The sequence below is a fragment of the Cheilinus undulatus genome, linkage group 14 (genome assembly GCF_018320785.1).
Source record: "Cheilinus undulatus linkage group 14, ASM1832078v1, whole genome shotgun sequence".
NCBI lineage: Eukaryota > Metazoa > Chordata > Actinopteri > Labriformes > Labridae > Cheilinus > Cheilinus undulatus.
In genome coordinates this window covers 47,471,424-47,495,301 of record NC_054878.1, presented here as the reverse complement: position 1 = coordinate 47,495,301, position 23,878 = coordinate 47,471,424, and the positions used below count along the sequence as shown (strand labels likewise).

The 23,878-nt window shown below is 40.1% G+C and overlaps 2 protein-coding genes across 3 annotated transcripts in view; both read left to right on the top strand.

Moving 5' to 3' along the window:
- LOC121521805 (cytochrome c oxidase subunit 7A2, mitochondrial-like) lies at positions 1-6,655 on the top strand. Its single transcript, XM_041805969.1, has 4 exons — positions 1-111; positions 447-536; positions 6,091-6,175; positions 6,394-6,655. The coding sequence occupies exons 1-4, from the start codon at positions 94-96 to the stop codon at positions 6,450-6,452; spliced, it is 252 nt and encodes an 83-aa protein (XP_041661903.1). The 5' UTR covers positions 1-93; the 3' UTR covers positions 6,453-6,655.
- A 4,025-nt stretch (positions 6,656-10,680) lies between these two features.
- The window catches only part of LOC121521563 (serine/threonine-protein kinase D3-like), a 78,147-nt gene continuing 64,949 nt past the window's right edge, over positions 10,681-23,878 (top strand). For both annotated transcript variants that reach the window (XM_041805647.1, XM_041805646.1), the window contains exons 1-2: positions 10,681-10,915; positions 12,756-13,374. In XM_041805647.1, the coding sequence (XP_041661581.1) occupies positions 13,078-13,374 (297 nt within the window). In that variant the 5' untranslated portion in view covers positions 10,681-10,915; positions 12,756-13,077. The remainder of the gene's footprint in view (positions 10,916-12,755; positions 13,375-23,878) is intronic.

Here is a 23,878-nt window from a genome sequence, read left to right as displayed (position 1 = left end):
TCTGCCTTTAATTTTCTGCGAAGAAGAAGAAAGCGGAAGTAGAGTGTTCCTGTGTCCTTGTGCGTTGAAGGCGACTGTAGACGGACTATAAAGATGAACAGGCACATATTTGTAAGTTTATTGTCTTTCTTACGCATACAAAAGAATAATTAACGACCAGAGAATATGTTTGACCTGTTCAACGGTGATAAGAAGAAATAGAGAGTCAGAAATAGCGGTCTAGAAAATGTAAGCTAGGGGTCAAAGCAGGATAACGTTAGTATACCGCCGACCGGAAGAGTTAGCATTAGCTTAGCCTGTCTGCCGTTTCACGAGCTTTATGTCGACGGTGCGCTGTTGTATTTAACGGTAAAAGACTATTTATCACAGTTATTGGAATCACAGTGAGTTTATCGGTTTGTTTGGTGTCATGTGTGATGACTTTGCGGTTTTGCCGCTGTTTCCAGGCGCTCCACCAGGTGGCGCGGCGGACTCTCTACAGCACCGCCCGCAGACAGGTTGACAACAAAGTCCCGGACAAACAGAAGCATTTTCAGGTAAAACCACCAAGGACTGCTGGGATGGACTTTTTATACTCTAATCCACATTCTGAAATGTTATTTTCTACGCAGCGTCAGTTTGGAGCGAACCAAAGGAAAAGTCTGATCTCAGAAAAATCTGGAAAGAGACATTTTTAACACTAAAGCTGCATCTCAGCTGAAACTTCCCCGGATTCAAAGTCCTGTGGAAAAATGTTAAATGGTTTAGCATGGAGCCAAATGCTCCTGCTCATTTCCCAACACCTGAAATGTAACCTCCCAGGTCAGGGATGTCAAAAGTATGGCCCGGGGCCAAATATGGCCCGCCGCCATACTGTTGATTGGCCCACAGAAAATTTAGAAACTAATATGAAATATGGCCCACATTAGAACACTGAGATTTTGCTTGAGTGTATTGAATTTCTTAGTTTTCGTGCAAGGCGGTGCTACCATGCTAATTCTGTAAACAAACATTTTGACAAGAAGAATTTATTGACTTTTTAAAACTTGTGACTGAACTAAGATGACCCTTTAAATGATAACATTGTAATTGGCAAAATGTAAAATGCCCTATTTAATTACTGCAGCTAACAGCAGCACCAATAGCGTTCCAATTGCGCAGCTAGTGGTAGCCAGGGCCCCTGAAATCTTATTGCTCCCCTAAATCTTTGAATTAATTGACTATTTGCTTGTCAGCCACTAACTAGCCATGTGAGCACACACAGTCACTAAAAATATATTTTAATCTGCATTAGATTGGTTCCCAACTTTAATATCCTCAAGGTGTGGTATATGAAAGTGGCCCCATCATTCTTATTAATTTCTACATGTGGCCCTCAAATGAAAAGTCTGGACACCCCTGGTGTAGGTGATAAAAAGGGCATTAAACTCCTGCACACCGTCTAGATTCTACAACTACATTTTCAACCATGCCTCTGTTTTTGCTCTAGGACGATTTTGATGAAAATTAGGACTCAAGGGCATTTCAATAATTAAAAAGAATTTTATCATTATCTATGATTTTATGCGACTCACTGTGATTGGATAAACTCAACACTGTCCTGAAGTCCAGTTCTCTAACATCTGGCCTACCAAGTTGCCTACTTGAAATCAGTGCAGCCAACCCTTATTTTGGCAGTTCTTCCCTGACTAAAAGCATTATTCTGCTTTAACAACTTGAACTGTTTAGAGTCAGCTCAGCACACCTGCAAAAGTGTGTCGGGACATAATGATAGATCGCAGTTCCGCAGCGCTCCTCGCCGTTCCTCTGCAGTAACCGCTGTTTCAGACTGGCAGCCAGTGTTAAGGCTGCATGTCAGAGAGGCTGCACGTCTCACATACAGAGAATTTTAAAATTTGAGGTCTCTTGTAATTCTTTGCACTATGAGCAGTTATCTGTAGGGAGTTTTATTGAGGTAAAACGTAGGAGGAATGACAGAGCTTTGACAGCAGGGAGACAAAACTAACACGCAGCAAACTTGTATCTGATATTAAAGCTGTCATGGCAGCAGCAGCTGCAAGCAGATAAACCATCCGAAACAGCGGTTAGTGCATAGGAACGGAGAGAAGCGCGGCGGAACATGTCACACTACCAGCGTGCACCGAAACATGGCGGCCTCCTGGTGATTTTATGGGCTCAATTTTACTCAAAATGCAGACATCTAGTGAGTTTTTTGTTCAGTATTCACTTGCGAGATACAAATATTTGTCCAGCAAGATGAACTTGTCTGATCATGCAGAGTTCCTTTTAAGGGTTCATGTTAGCGTTATTGTCTCTCACAGTCGAATAAAAAGCAGAGGAGAGAAAAGGCGATGTCTCCTGGTCATTAAGTCCCGACCTGCGAGCTTTTTTCACTTCATCTCGGTAAATAAACGCTGCCTGCTGTCTGATATATGCTTAGAAATGACACAGGCAGGAGCAGGTGGTTCTGTTAATAATTATCCTTATAGAGAGATTGGAGATCATACGATCAAAGAAAGGCACAAGCTGATCATCTTTGAATTATTATTATAATTTTTTTTTTATTTTTAACCAAACAACCAGTTGATTGGTTGGTGTCTGGGTGTAAGTATGGTCACAGAGAAGGCGAATAAAGGAGCACCCTCCAAACAATAAACTCCTTAAGGTGCACAACAAAAAAGACTAGAAAAGGAGACGTCAGCACTCAAAAATGTCCCTGTAGGTAGTTTTATTTAGGCAAAGCACAATGGATGTGATGTTTTGAATCAATTTCTTTTTTTTCAGTGCCCATACAATGCAGAGGACATTTTTGTAGAGATGTTTAAACCTGATAAACGCTAAGCTGTAAATGTCAGAACTTTACAGGTTTGTGTATCACTTATACTGATACTCCTGTTTTTATTTCTCTAGTGTCTGTTCTTGTCATGAAGCCCTGAAACCTCAGATATTTTAGCTCCAAAGATAAGTAGAAAGACTCTGAGAGCACTCTGAGTGGTGAAGTGATTAATTATGCATGCTATACTGTGTCTGAACTGCAGAGAACCTAATACCTAAATACAAATCTCTGTGCTTTAACTTTAGAAATTTCACTTAAGGAGCAAAGAAATCGATGTTGAGCAAGGCGTAAGCTGCTTTCACTACTGTTCAGAAATGAAGCCCTATTAGCTGATTTAACCTTCCTCAGGAGGTGTAAAGAGTGGACAAACTAGTTTCTGGACTCCTAACACTGCTGTGGCTGCTGGAGTATGCTTTTGATAACCTGCAATCATTAAATCCAGCCTGCATGATGTGCTGTGGAGAGTAAATTGTTAGAGGCCTTTCGGGAAATTTGCCTTTTATTTGTCTTAGCCACCACTGCTGTTAGAAGTCCGTTTACAAGGTGTCGAAGGATGGAGATCTCCAAAAAGGTCAATCTGCTTTTAAAGATGTGAGATGGTTAGGGCTGGGCAAGTAATGGCAAATTGGATTAAATCACAATGTGGCCCGCTGCAAATTTCAAATTGCAGAAGGTGAAATATTTCTTTAACCTGAAATTTGTGTCAAAATACCAGTTTAGAACCTTTTTTTTAGCAGAGACAATATCATGCTGTCATTCTAGTGCCATATTATTGTACAGAAAGGTAATATTTTCTCTGTTTGTTTGTTTTTCGTATTAAATATGAGAATTATATAAAAATGATTATTCCCATTAATACAACAGTTCATATCAAATGTGCAAAATGAGTAAAAATCATCACAATTTGATATTTAAAAAAATGTCCTACCCCATTTGAATCTAATATTGTGTTGATTATTGTATAGAATGAATTATTGCTTGTTTTTGCTGTAAAATGCGTGAGCTGAGGAACCTAAGAAATACTCACGTTAAATCACAATCGCAGTATTGGGTCAAAAATATCGCAATTAGATTATTTTTCCAAATGGTTGAGCCCTAGACTCGATGTGAGATCATCTTTAGTAGGAACCTGTTTCTGGAGACGCAAAGTATGTTTAAAGAGATTAATGTTAGAAAATGAAAGTGACTCTGCAGATGCTTTTCAAAAATGCTGGTGTCTCTGAAGGCACTGATGAATTATTGCTATTTATCACCATAAATATGGTGTGTCTTAAGATTTTTTAGGTAAAGAAAAGTTTAAAAACCCCTAGACTCGAGTTTTTGCGTTGAAGGTTGAGAGGAAAATGTGACTTGATACAACAATGTGGCCCATTATTGTTGCTTTCCTTGCCTATTTTGACATAAATGAGGCTGTAAGGCGCAGAGGAAGTAGGCTTACCCCTTTACTTTCAGTTTGTAGGCCATGCACTGAGCTCCACGGACGGGCCTTTTTGCTTTTTTGTTTTCTTGTGTCCTTGAAGCCTGAAACAACTCGTGTTTTAGTAAGATTAACAGATCCTGATAAAGGCCTTTAAAATGCTTGCTAAAGGCTTGAGGTTTGTATTTTCCATGGATGTTTAAAGCAGCTACACTATATTGCCAAAAGTATTCACTCATCTGCCTTGACTGGCATATGAACTTCAGTGACATCCCATTCTAAATCTGTAGGGTTTAATATGCTGTCAGTCCACCCTTTGCAGCTAAAACAGCTTCAACTCTTCTGGGAAGGCTTTCCGCAAGGTTTAGGAGTGGGTTTTTGGGAATTTTTGACCACTCTTCCAGAAGCTCATTTGTAATTCATTTCTAATTCATCCCAAAGGTGCTTTATCTGGTTGAGGTCAGGACTCTGTGCAGGCCAGTCAAGTTGATCCACACCAAACTCTCTCCTCCATGTCTTTATGGACCTTGCTTTGTGCACTGGTGCACAGTCATGTTGGAACAGGAAGGGGCCATCCTCAAACTGTTCCCACAAAGCTGGGAGCATGGAATTGTCCAGAATCTCTTGGTATGCTGAAGCATTCAGAGTTTCTTTCACTGGAACTAAGGGGCCAAGCCCAGCTCCTGAGAAACAAGCCCACACCATAATCCCCCCTCCACCAAACTTTACACTTGGCACAATGCAGTCAGACAAGTAGCGTTCTCCTGGCAACCACCAAACCCAGACTGGACCATCAGGTTGCCAGATGGAGATACATGATTGGTCACTCCAGAGAAGGCGTCTCCACTGCTCTAGAGTCCAGTAGCGGCATGCTTTACACCACTGCATCCCACGCTTTGCATTGCACTTGGTGATGTATGGCTTGGATGCAACTGCTCGGCCATGGAAACCCATTTCATGAAGTTCTCTACCACTGTTCTTCAGCTAATCTGAAGGCCACATGAAGTTTGGAGGTCTGTAGCCATTGACTCTGCAGAGAGTTGGCCACCTCTGCACACTATGACCTCAGCATCCGCTGACCCCGCTCCGTCATTTTCCATGGCCTACAACTTGGTGGGCTTGGTCCACTTTGTTCTAATACCACTGACAGTTGACTGTGGAATATTTAGGAGCCAGGAAATTTCACCACTGGACTTGTTGCACAGGTGGCATCCTATCACAGTACCACGCTGGAATTCACTGAGCTCCTGAGAGCGAGCCATTCTTTCACAAATGTTTGTAGAAACAGTCTGCATGCCTAGGTGATGATTTTATACACCTGTGGACATGGAAGTGACTGTAACACCTGATGTACATTATTGGATGGCGTGTTCAGCATCCGCAGTCTTTCCTCCAGTAAACCAACAGGTACCGCCGAGCTGCATCTGCCCTTTCTCTTGTTAATCCAGGCTTTCTGCTTTGTGGGTGTGAATTTGCTCTCACAATCAGGGGCGTTCAGCATCATTTGACACAGAAAGAGATGAGCCAGATTACAATAAAGAGAAGAGATGATGAATGCATGGATGCTTCTGCTGTAAAAATTCCACTGCTGCTGCACAGAGGAAGAGAGGCGCCGCAGAAGAATGTTTTAATTTGTTCGTAAATTGTTCCGTTGATTTTTGCAATTTGACAAATGGTCTGTACGTGTTTGTTTCTAACATGAGAAGCTTAGTGTCATAATCAGAACCTGCAATTAAGTCTACTCAAACTGTGGTTGCATCATGGGTGTTTTTTGTTGGTGGGTGTGTAGAAGTATCCCTCAGTGCTACAGTTTGCTGTGTCATGGTTGTAAATTCTTAATCTGGTTTATGTCCTGCAGGCGGATAACGGAATGCCGGTTCACTTAAAAGGAGGCAGTTTGGACTCTCTGCTGTACAGAACGACGATGGCCCTCACTGTCCTGGGTAAGAAAATCTCCATCCGTCTTAAACTCAGCTGACACGTTGACCTGTCAGTGTTGTAGCAGCATGGTTCCCTGCTCCCCTTGAGGTCAGCTTTTGTTTTTATCTTATATTTAATATGAAATTAATCCAGAAACACTTTCTGCTTCAAACAAGCATCATTGTTTAACCAAACTTCTTTTTTCTGAACTATGAAAGTAACCTGGCTTGTTCGGTTTCAGGTGCGGGGTATGTTGTATACGAGCTGGTGAAAGCGGCGTTCCCTCAGAAGAAAGATTAACTCCTCCTTGTCCTCTGCTGCAGCTGTTTACTTCCACTTAAAAACCGCCCAGCTGATCTATATTGTAAAAAAAGATGATGATAATCCTCCATTTGTTTCCTGTCATGATGGGATATTGTTTCATGTTTATGGGATCAATATTTATTTTTCTTGTACACTCTGATTATCTGAGGATCAATAAAATAAGCCTCTCATGACCAAGACATGATGATGTTTTTATTCTGTAATTTTTAACCCTTATTGGCATCGACAATGTTCACAAAAAGCAGATAAACATTCAGTTTATGCTTGTTTTTGCTAAATTTGTGGAAAATTTACAGAAATTTGAATGCACTTAGAAACATAAGAAGAGGAAATTAATCACATCTATGTAAAAACTAAATGCAAACGTCTGCAGATGAGGAAGAGAGTATTTACAAACATCTGTATTGTATCATTAATTTAACAGATAAACAAGACATTTACCCTCTAATCGCATCCTAAAAAAGCCAGTGAGATTAAAAAAAATGCTCCCCAGATCTTTACAAAAATACATTACATCAAACCCCAACAACATAGGAAATTAAACCTTATTAGAAAAGCAAGTAATAAGTCAGCTGGTAAACATCCATCACAAGCAAAGGACTAAAAGGCTTTAACTATCTGCTAGCCTTGCTAAGCTAACTGCTAATTTAACAAGTAAAAAAGGAGAAAGTGATTACAGAGCATCATTATGCATCGCATTCAGACTCAAAGCCAAAACAACGCACCAACCCTAGCGGTAAAAATAAGACAAAAAAAAAGATTCATACCTCAGTCACCTACTAGCGGGATGCTAACAGGAGACAAAAAGCGTCATGGCAACAACCAAAGAAATGAGTTTAGACCGTAGAAAAAGAATAGTTGATGCTCACAAAGCAGGGGAATGATCTAGAGTTATCACATTTCCAACAGTCTGGAGTGAGAAGGATCTTCAAGAAATTCAGTGAGAGCCACACAATCCAGACCGAGCCTGGCAGAAGAAGGAAGATAAAGATTTCAAAGACTCTGTAAACAAAACTAGTGAGATGTGTCTAAAGACCCCAGAACAACTGACAAGACACTAGTGAAGGACTTAGCCAAGTCAGGAACTGTAGATTCACAGACCATCACTAGAGCCCTGACCAGGAATGGACCAAGAATTGGTCCACCTCTGCAGAAGAGACTCCTTCAAGTCAGACTGAAGTCTGCTAAGAAGAAGACTCTGATCCTGGAAGCATGTCCTTAGGTCAGAGAACCAACTGTTTTATATCATCACTAAATGCACTTAAAATAAATAAATAAATAAATATATATATATATGGTTCTCATTAAAATCTGTATGCATCATCGGTATCCTCCATGATTTAAAAGTTCCGTTTTCAGAGCTGCGATTGTTTCTGGTGTTTTCACTCTAACTTACGAAAGAATAAATCTGCATTTTCTCTCAGAAAAATAAGCTGATTGTTAATTTGAAGTGCTGCAAAAACAGGCATATGATCACTTACATCTGCCACAAATGGTAATAATAAAAAGCCTAAGGATGTAATGACTCTTTTTAGATCTGATGTCAATCTCTGAAATCTGAAGTTTTACTCACACGGCCTTGATGACATTATGATCACATTTTCTGATCTTAGTAGACCAAAGTTCCTTCATTCATTCAACCTTCAGTTAATCTCGAAATAATCACTGAGGACAGATTTGAAATGACCAATCGTAACAAATGTTTGCAGTTTAAATGTTTGTTGTAAGCAATGGCATCACGGGAGAGTTAAGGCCAAAACCACTGCTGAGCAAATAGAACACAAAGACTCGTCTGGACTAAAAACATCCTGATGATCCCTGAGACTTGGGTGTTATATTTTATAGATTTACTTTGGATTTTCATGCCAGTGGATAGAGTCAGAAACAGGGACTAGAGCAGTGATACTCAAACTCTGGCTCTGGAGCTCATCTGTGATGATCTCGTTTATGTCTTCATTTGAGATATTATTCCCCCTGAACACCTTAAAAAGGAAAATTTTACCTCAGAAATTATCCATTGCAAGTAACATTAATAAGTTGTAGTTTGCAATTTTTTTACTTACTAAATTTTTGACACTTTTATCCAGCTTCTTAGCAATTTTGTTGCCCTTTTTTCACCTTTTTAGCCACTTTTCACCCATTTAAGCTGCCTTTGCAATTAAATGCCACTAATTTCCCTTTTTGCCACTCTTAAATGCTTTTTGCCCATTTTCCCACCTTTATTCTGACTTTTGCCCATTTTGTCACTTTTCACTCATTTTTCACTCAAGTTTTTGCCACCTTATGACCATTTTTGCCACTTTCTCTCCTTTTTTGCCACTTTTCTCCCAGTGTTTGCAGCTTAAAGCCCATTTTTGCCACTTCTTATCGTGACTTTTCTCCCCTTTTTCACACTTTTATCCAGTTTTTTTGCCCCTTTTTGACACTTCTCGCCCATTTAAGCTGCCTTTTTCAATTCAGTGCCACTTTTTGCCCATTTCCCCACCTTTTTGTCTGATTTTTGCCCATTTTAGTCACTTTACACTCATTTTTCTCCAGATTTTTGCCACTTTTGGACCATATTTTGCCACCTGTAACTCATTTTTTTGCCACTTTTCTCCCAGTGTTTGCTGCTTTAAGCCCATTTTTGCCACTTCTTTTTGCAACTTTCTGCCCTTTTTTGCCACTTTTCTGCCCTTTTTCACACTTTTATCCTGCTTTTTGAAGTTTTTTGCCCCTTTTTGCCATTTCTTGCCCTTTTATGCTGCCTCTTGTGATTAAATGCCACTTTTTGCCCATACCTTTATTCTGATTTTTGCCCATTTGAGTCCCTTTTCACTCTTTTTTGCATTGTTTTTGTCACTTTTTACTCATTATTTGGTCACTTCCCACCCATTTTTGCCACTTTTCTCCCAGTGTTTGCCCCTTTTTGAACATTTTTGCCACCTTTGACTTATTTTGATTACCACTTTTCACCACCTAAATTGTGGCAACCCAAAACCAAATTTATTTTTCAACAATTTGGCTCTGTGGTTGAGTAACACTGGATTAGAGAGAGGGAGAGAGACATGCAGGAAAGGAGCTGCAGGCTGGACCTGAACCCGGACTGCCCATGTTCATGGGGCTCAACATAACTGCTATGCCCTCTCAGCCCCCTGACCAGACAAAAGTTGAACTTTGCTGTTCCATCTGGAGTCAAACTAACCCAGCATTTCATCAGAAGAACATCAGACCAACAGTCAGACATGGTGGTGGTAGTGTGATGGTCTGGACCAGGACCTGGACCACTGAACCATGAACCATGAATTCTGCTCTCTAGCAGAAAATCCTGAAGGATCAGTTCATGACCTCAGGCACTCTTGGGTTATGGAGCAGGACCATGATCCCAAACACACCAGCAAGTTCACCTCTGTATGGACTCAAAACTAAATGAAGGTTCTGGAGTGGCCTCGTCAAAGTCTGGACTTAGATCTGACTGAGATGCTGTGGTATTACCTTAAACAGACAGTTCATGATGGAAACCATCAAATACTGCGAAGAAGAGTGGGTAAAAATTCCCCCACAGTGGTGTGAAAGACTCATTGACGGTTATCTCAATGCTCGGTTTGCAATTGTTGCTGCCATGGGTGGAAATACCAGTTATTAGGTTTAGGGGGCAATGACCTTTAACAGCTAGGTTTGAGTACCTATTTTCTCTTAATAAATAAAATCATCATATGAAAACTGACTTTTGTATTTTCTCCGGTTATTTCTGTCCAATATTAACATTAGTTTGATGACCTGAAACATTTAAGTGTGACAGATACGCAAAAGAAGAGCAACACAACACTGCAGTGCGTTTAACCTGGATTACACTGTGTTGAGTGATTCTACCAGGAGATGGCGCCAGAGAACTAACCGAAGAGCGGCAGCAACCAAGCAATGATCGTCTATTCTGGAGAAGATGACTGACTCTGCGCTAATAAAGTTGTTTCCGCTGAATCTCGCCTTGTAATTTCAACCAAGCTCTGCTTCCATGCCGTAGTATTAGACTAGAGTTTGTCCAGAATATTTTGAAAGAATAAGTTTAGTATTTCTATTCGGTCTGAGTGACGTTGTAAGCTGTGTCTGCTCGTAGAAACGCCGAATGTCTGTTCAGTTGAACTTCTGTCGGAGTGAGCGCTCCTCCCCTCGTCGGTGTCAGCGGTGGTTTGTTGCTCCCTGATAATCAGATACGCATGAAGCTGCTGCCGCTCGGTCCGACCTGCCGTCCTCCGGGGTGGGAAGTTTGGAGACGACAGACACCGGAGTTAAAGGTCTAACGGTTCACCTAACCGGCTTTACTCCGCCTGCCAAGACCCAGACCACCGAGGGAAGCTGACGGACCGAAGCTCTGCTCAGTAAATTGAGCCGTTAGGATGGGACTTTAACGAACATTTCTCTGCCTCTATGGAAGCGGAAAACCCGCCCTGTTCTCAGAGGTAACGGTGTCTTTTACTGAAGAGTTCAAAAGCTGTGACTACCTGTTGCTTTATCAGCAAACTTCATACAGTTTAGTTATTTCAATAATTACTGTGTTCAAATCTCACACTGAAGGTGTAAACATCGATATATAAGCATCATAACTGACTCGTTCGGTACCAAATGTGAGCTTTAGCATCAAATGGATCAAACTGTGTAATTAATTAAACTTCATTCAAAAATCACCATAACTCTAAAATGTTCAGTATCTGTAGAGGTGCCCTGGTCTTTATCGGGTAATTTTATTTAAAATATATGTTATCAGTCAATCAGTGATAATGCTTTCATTGACCTATCACCGAGCCGATCACCTACGGTCAGCTGTCTGCAGATGTGATGGGCGATTAATCGAGTTTTGTTTTCAATTACATTTTTTCTTTTATCAGGATCATAAAAACAAAAATCCATATTGAATGAATACTGTGCTGTATTCACTTGTTTCGTCCATAGATTTGAGACATTATGAGGAATTCTTTCTGTAAATTTTGGCCTCAAAAGTACATCACCACTACCTCATAAATATAGTTACTTTGCTTTTATTTTTTATTATTTTATATAGCATTATAAACTTATTTAGATTTGATTTTTTTGATGCTCATAAATAAAGTTAATTTACTTTTATTTTTTATTATTTTATAAATCATTATTTACTTATTTAGATTTGATGTTTTTATGCTCATAAATATAGTTAATTTACTTTTATTTTTTATTATTTTATAAATCATTATTTACTTATTTAGATTTGATGTTTTTATGCTCATAAATATAGTTAATTTACTTTTATTTTTTATTATTTTATAAATCATTATTTACTTATTTAGATTTGATGTTTTTATGCTCACAAATATAGTTAATGTACTTTTATTTTGAATTTTTACAGAATCACAGGATTCTGTTTTTTTTTCTTCTGTGACTTTTAATGTAAATAATGTGTTATACGCCGTGTTTTACATTATTATGCAAATGACATTTTTCTCTGATTTTCCTAAATAGTCGATGCAAACGACAGTCATCAAGCGTTACAGCATAATTCAGATTTTAATTAACAAACCTCCCAATGATAACTTTTGTTTTTTTTTTTTCAAAAATGAAAAAACTCAGAATGCAGCGTTCCACATTATTAAGCACAACAGAGTTTACAAAACATGTTACAGGTTGTAAAGAACTGAAAATGGTCATTTGTTGAATTTGCAGCATTAGGAGGTCATATTTACTGAAATCAAAGCTATTTCAACCAAAAACATCTTAACAGGCCAAGTTCCATGTTAACATAGGAGCCCTTCTCTGATATCACCTTCACTATTCTTGCATCCATTGAACTTTTGAGTTTTTGGAGAGTTTCTGCTTGAATTTCTTTGCAGGATGTCAGAATATCCTCCCAGAGCTGCTGTTCTGATGTGAACTGCCTCCCACCCTCATAGATCTTTAGCCTGAGGATGCTCCAAAGGTTCTCAGTAGGGTTAAAGGTCAGGGGAGGATGGGGGCCACACCATGAGTTTCTCTCCTTTCATGCCCATAGCAGCCAATGACACAGAGGGATTCTTTGCAGCATGAGATGGAGCATTGTCATGCATGAAGATGATTTTGCTACAGAAGGCATGGTTCTTCTTTTTGTTTCATGGAAGAAAGTGGTCAGTCAGAAACTCTAGATCCTAGGTATAATAATATACCAAGTGTATATAAGTATATATGATAATTTGGAATGCGGTGCAAGTTAGGGAAGCACTGCTCTAGAACATAGCTGTTGTGAAATAATCACAGAGTACCTTAATTTTCTTTGTTGTCTTTGATTCTAAACAGATGCGGCCGGTGACAACAGAGAAGAGAAACATCACATCTGCAGAGTTCAGTGGTTGTCCAGCAGCAGACCTGAGGATCTGAGTCTCTCAAAGATCTCTGAAGTTTCATTTCTCTTCTCTGTTCTTTTTGACCTCAGAGATGTTAAACAGTAAGAAGAGACTTAGCCTTCAGGATTGCAGTGATGAAAATAACAAATTAAGAAAAAGGATCCAGAAGATGCTCGCCTGATTAAAAGTCTTTAGTATCTGCGATTTTTTTTTGGATGTTGTTGGCCCCCCGTGACGTCCTCCTCCTGCCTGGACGACGTCACAGATAGCAGCCAATGTCTGCCGAGAACAGCCCGCCCCTGCCGCCGGCCTCCCCGCGGTCATTCTCCACCCTCCCTCAGCATGCGTCCCCACCCACCCCGTCGCCGTCCCCCAGCCCGCCCGCCACCCTCTGCAGCCGGCTGTCCAACGGCAGCCAGACGGCCCCCAGCCCCACCAGCTCCAGAGGGTCCATCCTCGGGGTCTCCTTCCTGCTGCAGATAGGACTCACAAGAGAGACGGTTACGCTGGAACCCGGGGACCACTCACTGTCTGCTGTGAGAGAGCTCGTCTGCTCCATCGTGGACCAGAAGGTATGTGTGAAGACTTCAGCTTGGCTTCTGGTTTCTAGCTGAAACAGGAAGACGTGCGTTAGGTGTGCTTACCTGTATGTGTCTTTTTTTGAGATGCTGTTTTTTTGCCAAAGATGGAAAATCAAAATAAAACAAAAATAACGAGATCGTCGCCATTCTTAGTCTGAAATACTTCAATCTTCACAGATAGAAGTTCTTCTCTTCTATCTCTGCTGTAGTCAAAGGCCCTCTGAAACTTGAAAGCATACTTTCGGCATATGTATTACAACCTCAATTCCAAAAAAGTTGGGTCGCTGTGTAAAATATAAACAGAAGTAAATAACTGTCAAATCTCATAAAACCATATTTTATTCACAACAGAACATAAACAACATATCAGTTTACCACTGTGTAGAATCCCCCCTTCTTTTAACAACAGTCTGTCAATATCTGGGGAGTGAGGAGACCAGCTGATGGGGGAGGAATGTTGTCCCATTCTTGTCCAGCCCCCGGACTCTTCTCCTGTGAAGCCATGCTGTTGTGATGGAAGTGGTACATGGAAATAGTCAAGGCCTTCCCTGACAGAGACGTTGTCTGGATGGGAGCATATGTTGCTCTAAAAGCTCTCTCTACTTTCCAGCATTGATAGTTCCTTTCCAGATGTTAGAGCTGCCCACGCCATAGGCACTAATGCAACCTCATACCATCAGAGATGCAGGCTTTAGACCTGAGCCAGGAGAACAAGCTGGATGCTCCCTCTCCTCTTTAGTCCACAGGACATGGCGTCTGTGCTTTCCTCTGACCACAGAACAGTTTTCCATGTTTCCTCAGTCCATGTTAAATGAGCTTTGGTCCAGAGAAGACGGCGTTGTTTCTGGATCCTGCTCACATATGGCTTCTTCTCTCCATGATCCAGCTTTAAGTGTCATTTGTGGATGGCACTGCCAACTGTGTTGACAGACAATGATTTCTGTAAGTGTTCCTGAGCCCATGCAGTGATTTCAGTACAGAATCATGCCTGTTTTTAATGCAGTGGCCCCTGAGGGCCCCTTCAGCCTTGTCCCTTCCTCACAGAGACTTTTTTGATGATAGTGGGAGATTCAAAGTCTTCACTATTTTGACATTGAGGAACATTTTTTGAAAATTTTCCACAGTTTTAGATATTTCAGTTTTCCACAGATAGGTGAACCTTAGCCCATCTTTCCTCCTGAGAGACCCTGCCTCTCTAAAATGCTCCTTTTATACCCAGTCATGTGACTGACCTGTTGACATTTAACCTAATTAGCTGCAAACTGTCCCGTCTGGTAGTTGGGTAGTTGAGTGGTTAGGGCACGCAACATGTACGCAGGCGGCCTGGGTTTGAATCCGGCCTGTGGCACCATTTCCTGCATGTTTCTACCCGCTCTCTCCCTGTTTCCGAATCTATCCACAGTCCTCCTATCTCTGATAAAGGCACGAAAAAGTCCCCCAAAAAATAGAGCTGTAACCAAGCATTTATGTTGCCTGTTCTGTCGGGACAGCCTCAAGTGAACGCTTGGGGACCTGCAGTTTTTTTCACCTCTGAACTGGCGTTGTTTATTGACACTGCTCCTCACTGTAATCACGTAAACATTTATGATCAAGCTAGAGCAGTGATACTCAGCGCGTGGCTCTGGAGCCACATGTGGCCCTTTTGTGATGATTTGTGGCTCTTTTATGACTTAATTTGAAATATTATTACCCAGAAAACTTTAAAAAGGGAAAGTTTGACCTCAGAAATTATCCATTGCAAGTCACATTAATCAGTTTGTTTCCCACACTTACACAGCAGGCTTTAATTGTCAAACTTACCTGTCAACCTTTATTTTATGTCTGTCTCCGTTGCCCTTATTTCCAGTTTTGCCACTTTCTAATCCATTTTCACTGCTTTAAGCCCATTTTGGGGTGCTTCTATTGCCACTTTCTGCCAATTTTTGCCACTTTTTTGCCTCTTTTATCTGGCTTTATGCAATTCGCATTTTTCCCCTTTTGCCCATTTAAACTGCGTCTTTTTGCCCATTTTTCCCACCTTTGTGCTGCGTTTTGCCAATTTTAAAAACTTTTCCCTCATATTTTGCCACCTTTTGCTGCTTTAGGACCATTTTTGCCACTAGTAATTCATTTTTTTGGTACTTCTTGCCCATTTCTGCCACTTTTATCCCCATTTTTGTGATTTTTCACACAGTTTTTGTCATTTTCTGCTGCTTTTTGCCCTTTTTTTTTAACCAGCTTTAATTTTTTTTTTTAAGATTTATTTTTGGCCTTTTTGCCTTTATTCGATAGTATAGGACAGGGGATAGAGTCGGAAACAGGGGAGAGAGCGCGGGGAGAGACATGCAGGAAATAGTGCCACGGGCCGGATTTGAACCCGGGTCGCCTGCGTATATGGCATGCGCCTTAACCACTCGACTACCGGCGCGCCTTAATTTTTTTTAATTACCCTTTTTTTCACCACTTTTCACTGCTTAGATTTGCTCTTGCAGGGGTATTTTTCAACAATTTGGCTCTTTGGTTGAGCAGGGTTGAGTAACACTGAGCTAGAGAGACACCAATGAACTGAAGTCTCTGACTTTTTTGTTCTTATTAAAACTGGAGCGGCCACACTGTTAATACACTGTCATGAGAGCGGAGAACTATAGGAGGTGTTGCACAGAAAGAACTCCTGGAAACCTGATCATTTGAGAAGGAATCTCAGCATTACTCTGAAGTATCTCTCTTTCATCATTGTATCTATTTTATTAAATCTGCATGCATGCAGAGCGTTTGCATAGACGAGCAGATTCTCAGGCTTCACATGTCGTTTCAACATCTGTTCTCAGATTTTATCTCCCACCATCTCCTGGTTTTACCGCTATCACTTAACACCCCAACACCTGTTCTACAGCGTAGATGTGTTTCTAACTCCTGCTCCAGCACTAACACTGACACGCTTTCCTACTGTAGGCTCATCTGTACAACAGGACTTATCCACAGAGACAGAAGAACAAATGATGTCCTGGTTTAAAACTGTCCTGCTGACTTTCCCTCTCTCTCCTCTTCTGATTGCTTTGTTAACTGAAGTATTGATTTTACTGATTCATAAAATGTTATTGAATAAACCTCCCAATAATAACTATTTTTCACAAAATTTTATAATTTTGTTCCACATGATAATGCCCAACCAAGTTTGTAACATTTTATAAGTTGTGAAGAAGTAAAAATGGTCATTTGTTGAGTTTGCAGCATTAGGAGGTCATATTTACTGAAATCAAAGCTATTTCAACCAAAAACATCTGAACAGGCCAAGTTCCATGTTAACATAGGAGCCCTTCTCTGATATCTCCTTCACTATTCTTCATCCATTGAACTTGTGAGTTCTTGGAGAGTTTCTGCTTGAATTTCTTTGCAGGATGTCAGAATATCCTCCCAGAGCTGCTGTTCTGATGTGAACTGCCTCCCACCCTCATAGATCTTTAGCTTGAGGATGCTCCAAAGGTTCTCAGTAGGGTTAAAGGTCAGGGGAGGATGGGGGCCACACCATGAGTTTCTCTCCTTTCATGCCCATAGCAGCCAATGACACAGAGGGATTCTTTGCAGCATGAGATGTTTCATTGTCATGCATGAAGATGATTTTGCTACAGAAGGCACAGTTCTTCTTTTTGTTTCATGGAAGAAAGTGATCAGTCAGAAACTCTATATCACCGATCATCAACTGGCGGCCTGGGGGCCACATCAGGACCCCCAAAGCTTCCTGTCTGGCCCCCGAAAGATCATCAAAGTCAGAAAAGGGGGGGAAGAAGATTTTAAGAGTATCCTTTTGCTTTAAATATCTGCAGCTGTTAAATCCATCCCAATTAACATTCAAATAGTTTTAGAATGACTAACCATTTGATCTGTTTTTACAGAAATTTACTGTCATAATTGGTCAATATTTTAAAAAATGCTTTAAGGTTGGCAGAACCAATGCTCACAAGCAGAAATGGTTGCAGTTGGCCCAGAAATACATGAAGACTCATTTTCAAACAGTCTTATTGACTGATGAGTGCCGTGCAACCCCGGATGGTCCAGATGGAGGAGTAGTGGATGGTTGGTGGATGGCCACCATGTCCCAACAAGGCTATGATGTCAGCACGGAGGGGGTGGAGTCATGTTTTGGACTGGAATCATGAGGAGAGAGCTGGGAGGCCGGATTTTCAAATACACAAAAATTAAATGAACATTTTGGTCTGACTGAAATATTATTGCAGTAGTATTTGTATTTTCCTTTAAACTACAGGACATTTTTAGTCATTACCAGTGAGATCTATCCCTATTATCTAGAATGCAGCAGGCCTGACAACAGGATTGGCCGGACCCCTGAAAATCACAGAGAATTGGCCCTCCCTAATTGTCATTTAGCACCAATATTAACCCATTTTTGACACTTTTAACTCTTTTTGATACTTTTTGCCTCTTGAACCCAATTTTTTCATGATTTTAACCTCTTTTAAACCACATTTCCTGCATGTTTTATCCCCTTTGTGCCACTCTTTTATCCATTTTTGCCACTTTTCTACTATTTTTGCCACTTTTTAACCTCTTTTATTACATTTTTTCAACCATTTTTGCAACTTTAAAACCATTTTTCCACTTTTAACCCATTGTTGATACTTTTCCCCCCTTTTTTGCCTCTTTAACCCAATTTTTGAAAGATTTTAACCCCCTTTAAAACAAATTTTCTGCATGCTTTATCCCCTCTATACCACTCTATTATCAACTTTTGCCACTTTTAACCCCTTAACTTTCTTGCACAATTTTTTTGTCATTTGTACCCAATTTTTGAAACCCTTTGCCCCCTTTTTTTTCCTCCTTTACCATTTTTTGACACATTTTAGCCTCTTTTCACAACTTTTTCTGCGAATTTTGCAACACTTCTGCCAACCTTAACCATTTTTTAAATATGGAGTAATTTTGACCAATTATGACAGTAAATTTCTGTAAAAACAGATCAAATGGTTAGTCATTCTAAAACTATTTGAATGTTAATTGGGATGGATTTAACAGCTGCAGACATTTAAAGCAAAAGGATACTCTTAAATCTTCTTTCCCTCCTGAGGAGCAGGTGGCCTAGTGGTTAAAGGCGCTCTCCATGTACGTGGGCGGCCTGGGTTTGAATCTGGCCTGAGGCCCTTTGCCGCATGTCTCTGCCCCACTCTTGACCCTGTTTCTGACTCTATCCACTGTCCTCCTCTATCTAATAGAGGCACAAAAATGCCCAAAAATAAATCTTAAAAAAAAAAAAAAAAAATCTTCTTTCCCTCCTTTCTGTATTTAATGATCTTTCGGAGGCCGGACAGGAAGCTTTGGGGGCCCTGATGTGGCCCCCAGGCCACCAGTTGATGATCAGTGGTTTAAACTATCTCTGACTAAAATTGAGCAGGTGGACCAGCTGCAGAACTACTCATATGATACTGAGTCAGACCATTGCAGCTCACAGCTGACTGTCAACATCTGACAGCAGCTCTTACACAGGGAGGAGGAGGCAGGGTTCTTTGCTCAATCAGTGAATAGGTCTGCTCGGTGCTGGTCATCAAGTCCATAAAAACAACCAGAAACCACATTGTTGCATTACCTTTCATTACCTTTCCTTCATGATCTTTTCAGCTCTCATCGTCTTTACTGCAGCAACAGTGAAAGCGCTAATAATCGCCCATGCAAAACGCAGCACGCCATCCGACACACAGTCGTCTGTATTTAAACCATGGGCATGTACGGATACATGACTGATTTAAGCAGCCTCGAAACGTTTTACCTACTAGTCTTGCTCTTCTCAGAGCTTGAGGCGATGTCCTCTGACTGAAACCAACAAATATTTGTCTGAACCTGTTAGCCTGAGTAAACACGCTGAGCTACTTCCCCTTCCTGCTGCTTGGTGCTTAAATATCACAGCTACCTGCTAATTTTCTGAACTGATCTTAAACCCAGGAGAGAAATCTCAGCAGGAAGCTGTTTTATGAGGAAAAGGTGGGTTCACTTTGGCCTACAAAATGACATCATGGTGGGAATTTACTCCTTCCTGCTTTTGTGTCCACATCGTGAAGCTGTGAGCTGTGTCTGTGGGGGGTTTGGAGGTTGAAATGACTGTTATGTCATCTGTTCTCTGCTCCGTCTTAGTGTGTGTTAGCAGTAGTAGGGAAGTTCCCCTCCCTGTTAGTCGCCACATTGACCACCTCCATATATACAAACACGCACAACCCTCTGGATTGTGTAATCACCCTCTTTGCTCTTATTTTATCTATTTTTAGTCCTCTTCAGCTCTGTTTCTGCAGATATTTGCTTTAAATGTTTATTGTTGGTATCTGCAGTTGGGAACATTTCTTCCAATATATCAGCTATTTTTTATCTTGCCTTTTGGTAACAAAAAAGACTGGGATGATAATTTATTGTCTTTATTTATTACTTAATCTCATGAAAAATAGCCAGAGTATTTCTTTATTATGATTAAAAGTGTTCAGATTGGACTAATTTAAAGCTATGCTTTTTTAAAGATCATTAAAGAGAATCTCTCAGTTACAATTATAACTTTGGAACATAGCTCCATGAATAAAATACATGTTGTTTTTAATATTAACAAGTTTTCTCTTTTAAAAATCAAGCTATAGAGTGCTTTAAAATCTAAACAAGCCAAAATAGTAAGTAAGGACAATTAATAAGGTAAGGTAAATAAGATCCTAACAATTTGACATATATTTTACTGCTGTAATTGGTGGCGTGTCTGTCCGTCTGTCTGTCTGTGTTGATTTGCACACCACACCGTTGCTCCAATTGTCCTTCAGAGCTCTCAGAATACTTCTTGGGTGTTCAGGTTCAAAACTGGTGCCAGAAAAAATCAAAGATATGTACAGATTTTCTATGGATTCCCAAAATGTTTGGGGACCATTTACCCCAGAAGTCAGATGTTGGAGGTGGGAATAGCGTCGCACTTGAGTTGAACGCGTTCCATTTGCTACAAGCTCATAATAATCAGACTTTGTTGACACACGACTGTTGACACACTCAGGCTAGCAATAATAAATGATCATAATTTGATTAAAGTGGATAAAAAGACGTTTAATATCGGGTTTACTGGTGTGGATTTAATCATGAAAAGTCCTCAAAAGTCACACACGTTCCAGGCTCACTGAAAAAAGCTGCCACAAGGGATTCAAAGGCATCAATAGCATCACTGGGACGACACAACGGCTAGCTTCAGGAGGAAAAACAAGAAAGGGGCAGTGATGGATGGTTCAAAAGTTAGTTAACTTTTGATAACCTGTGTCAGTTTTTGTCATGTATGACAGCGCTGGTCTGGAAGGCGTTTTAACGATCACATTCAGAGGAAAGCTGTCACACAGCCACTAATCATTTCTGCTGCAGTGTGTCCTCTGGTTCTTCTATGCAGTGAAAGTGGAAGCCCGTGCATGACCCGCTCTCCAGCAGCGAAGAAGAACTATTTCTGGTTTATAGCACTAACATTTAGCATGGCTAAACAAAGCAAAATATAAAGCCAAACCATATGGCAGGGGTGTCAAACTCAAGGCCCGGGGGCCAAATTTGGCCTGTGGTACAGTTGTACCTGGCCCGCTAGATCATGTCATATTTTTAGTATAACTGGCCCTCTGATCTGCAGATTTCCTCCAGTTTAAACATGTAAACCTAACCCTGATGATTTGAAATATCCTTGTTCTGTCATAAAAATAAAAAAAGTTAAAATAATTACATAAAAAGTTAGGAATGTGGGAAAATTAATTTCATATTCTTGATTTTACATCTCAGAGTTATCAGACAAAGTTATGGTTTTGACTTTTTTATTTCATATTTTGACCTTTTCAATTCACATTTTTGACCTTTTATCTTTTTTCTTAACTCTTTTGATTCTCAATTTAAAAATTTTGAGTAATATTTAGACAATTTAACTCATTTTTATTTTTTTTTTCTTACGTTTTGACATTTTCAGCTCCTTACTTTGACTTTTATCATAATTTGGCCTTTTGTCTCCCTAAATTTTAAATGTAAGTAATATTTTGACCGGTGAATTTATTTAGATTTTCTCAGGCTTTGACATTTTAACCAATTATTTTGAAAATTTTCTCAGATTTTGACCTTTAAAACTTATGATTTTAAGTTAGTATCTCATGTTTTGACCCTGAAAAATCATGAATTAAACTTTCTTACTCATATATTTGCCTTTTAAAACATGATTTTGACTTAAATGCCTTTTGAGCAGGTAGGTTTTAATTTTTACCTCAGATTTTGTGCCTTTAAACCTACCATTTTTACTTTTTTAAATCTCAAAATCATTAATTATCAAGGTTTTTTTTCTCCCATAATGCATGACTGGTGAAAATGACGTTGACAGTTTATGGCTGAATGTTGGCCTTGTTTAGCCTTCAGGTTGGACCCAAATTCAGAATTTGGCCCCTGCTGTAATTGAGTTTGACATCCCTGCCATATGGTATTGGATTGGTGCATAAACTTGTGTATTCGCTGATACCAATACCTGCATTTTAAGCAGTATCAGACGTATTTCTGATACTGGTATCAGAACAACCCTACTCACATTAAAGGTCACATACTTTGCCCCTCTAAGACAAGTTTATATCGGTCTCAGAGGTCCCCAAAACATGCCTGTGAAGTATTTTGGTGAAAAAACACTCCAGTATTAGATTTTTGCATGTCTAAAACCCCTCTGTTTCAGCCCTGATAAGAACGAGCTGTTTCTGTGTCAGCGAGCTGTCTGACTCCGCCCCTGACTCCGCCCCTCTCAGGAAATGGATATGGCTTAATTGATGTGGGTCTCCTGATCCTCCTCTCAGAAGAGCGGAACATTTTTCCAAGTGGGGAGGGCCAACAGAACCTGGGGGCGGGGCTAACTTCCCACCTGACATCATGAGGGGAAAAATATGAGAATGGCTTGTTTCAGCACACATTTTCTGAAAATCGGAGAAAGAGAGGGGGGAGGGAATGGATTTTTCTGATTCTTGGGGGGACTGTGGACAGGGCCGAGTATTTGTTTTTGTTAGAAAGCCTGAGAAGGTGTATTTTGCATAATATGTGACCTTTAAAAAAGGAGATGTGAATAAAACAGTAAAAATGGACTATAGATGAGTCTACTGTCTCTGAGAGCTGATGAAAGTGTGCTGCATGGATAATACAAGGACATGGTTGTTTTCTTAGTTTCCTTCATTCAGAGAGCAAACTTAATCAGGGTGGAGCTTTATTGAACATGCCTATGTTACCTTTGTCTCTTATTCTGATTTTTTAATGTAGATTGTAAGAATCTGTGTGGGGTGGGGGCGGGATTGACACACCTGTTGCAGGTGGGCAGGAGTGGACAGCATTAGCTGCAGGTATTAATGGTCAGCAAGGTCAAGAAAAGAGTCTTGCACAGGGCTCTAGTTTCAATACAAAACAGGTAAAAAAAAAAAAAAAACTGTAAAATCAATTTCCAGGCCTTTCTCTCTGGCTGCTTTACTATTTCAGCCCTTAAACTTTTTTGGTTACTTTGACTTTATTTTGTGAAAAAATAAAACTTTAAACAGGAGACATTATTTCAATTAGTAAGTAATCTGAAGTATGAATAGGAGACTGACTGATGGGGAAATAAATGAAAAACGTAGGCTAGGTCTAAAATCATAGAAATTAAAGTGTAAAACTAAGAGCTTTCCATTCACCACATAAAAAAATAATTTACCCCCAATCTGTGGCTAGCATATGATTATGTCTGAATCACCACTTTAACCATAACGGCTCCTTCTTTTGTCACCCAGGTGATGAGTCCTCAGCTACACTGGTTTCTATGGTTACCAAGGCCAGGTAGAGAAGTGAATGATGGCGAGTGAGTGAGAGATGTCAGCGATGTTTAATGGCTCTCAGCCGCCTACAGACGACAGTGAAAGGTCCTGCTGATCGACTACAGTAGACCTAGAACTCTGAACGAGGACTGAACCACGTCCAGACTTTACAGGGTTTCATTTCATTCAACTTAAACTTTATTTAACTCACAGTTTCAGCAGAAACACTGGAGTCAGATTCTTCTTATTGATTCTTAAATGGAAATTAAAGGAAAATGTTCATGTGTTGATGGGATGAAATTTGCATGACAATTAAAACTAGATCTGTTAAGAAACGTCTGTTAACAAGGGCTGAATTTAGATAGTCCCAGTTATTAACATTTTAAACTTGAGTCCATATTGATGGGAAACGCTGTGAGGAATTTGACTGTTTTCTAGGGATTTTCTCTTCTTTAGACTAGTCGGTAAAACGAAATGTAAATGAGCATTTAGCCGAATAGGGAAATAGACGCTTAGGAACACCTTTAGTTGACTTAGTCATTTATACTGTCTTAAGATAAATGTACTTTACTTCCTGCTTTTATTTTGGAAAAAAATAACTTTTGGTAGATTGAAACTTGGCTAAAACGGGGGAGGACCTTACTACAGACAGATTAAAAAGCTAAAAGGAATGGTAGGAAAGGGAACTGTTTGGCATCAAACGTTTAAGCAGAACA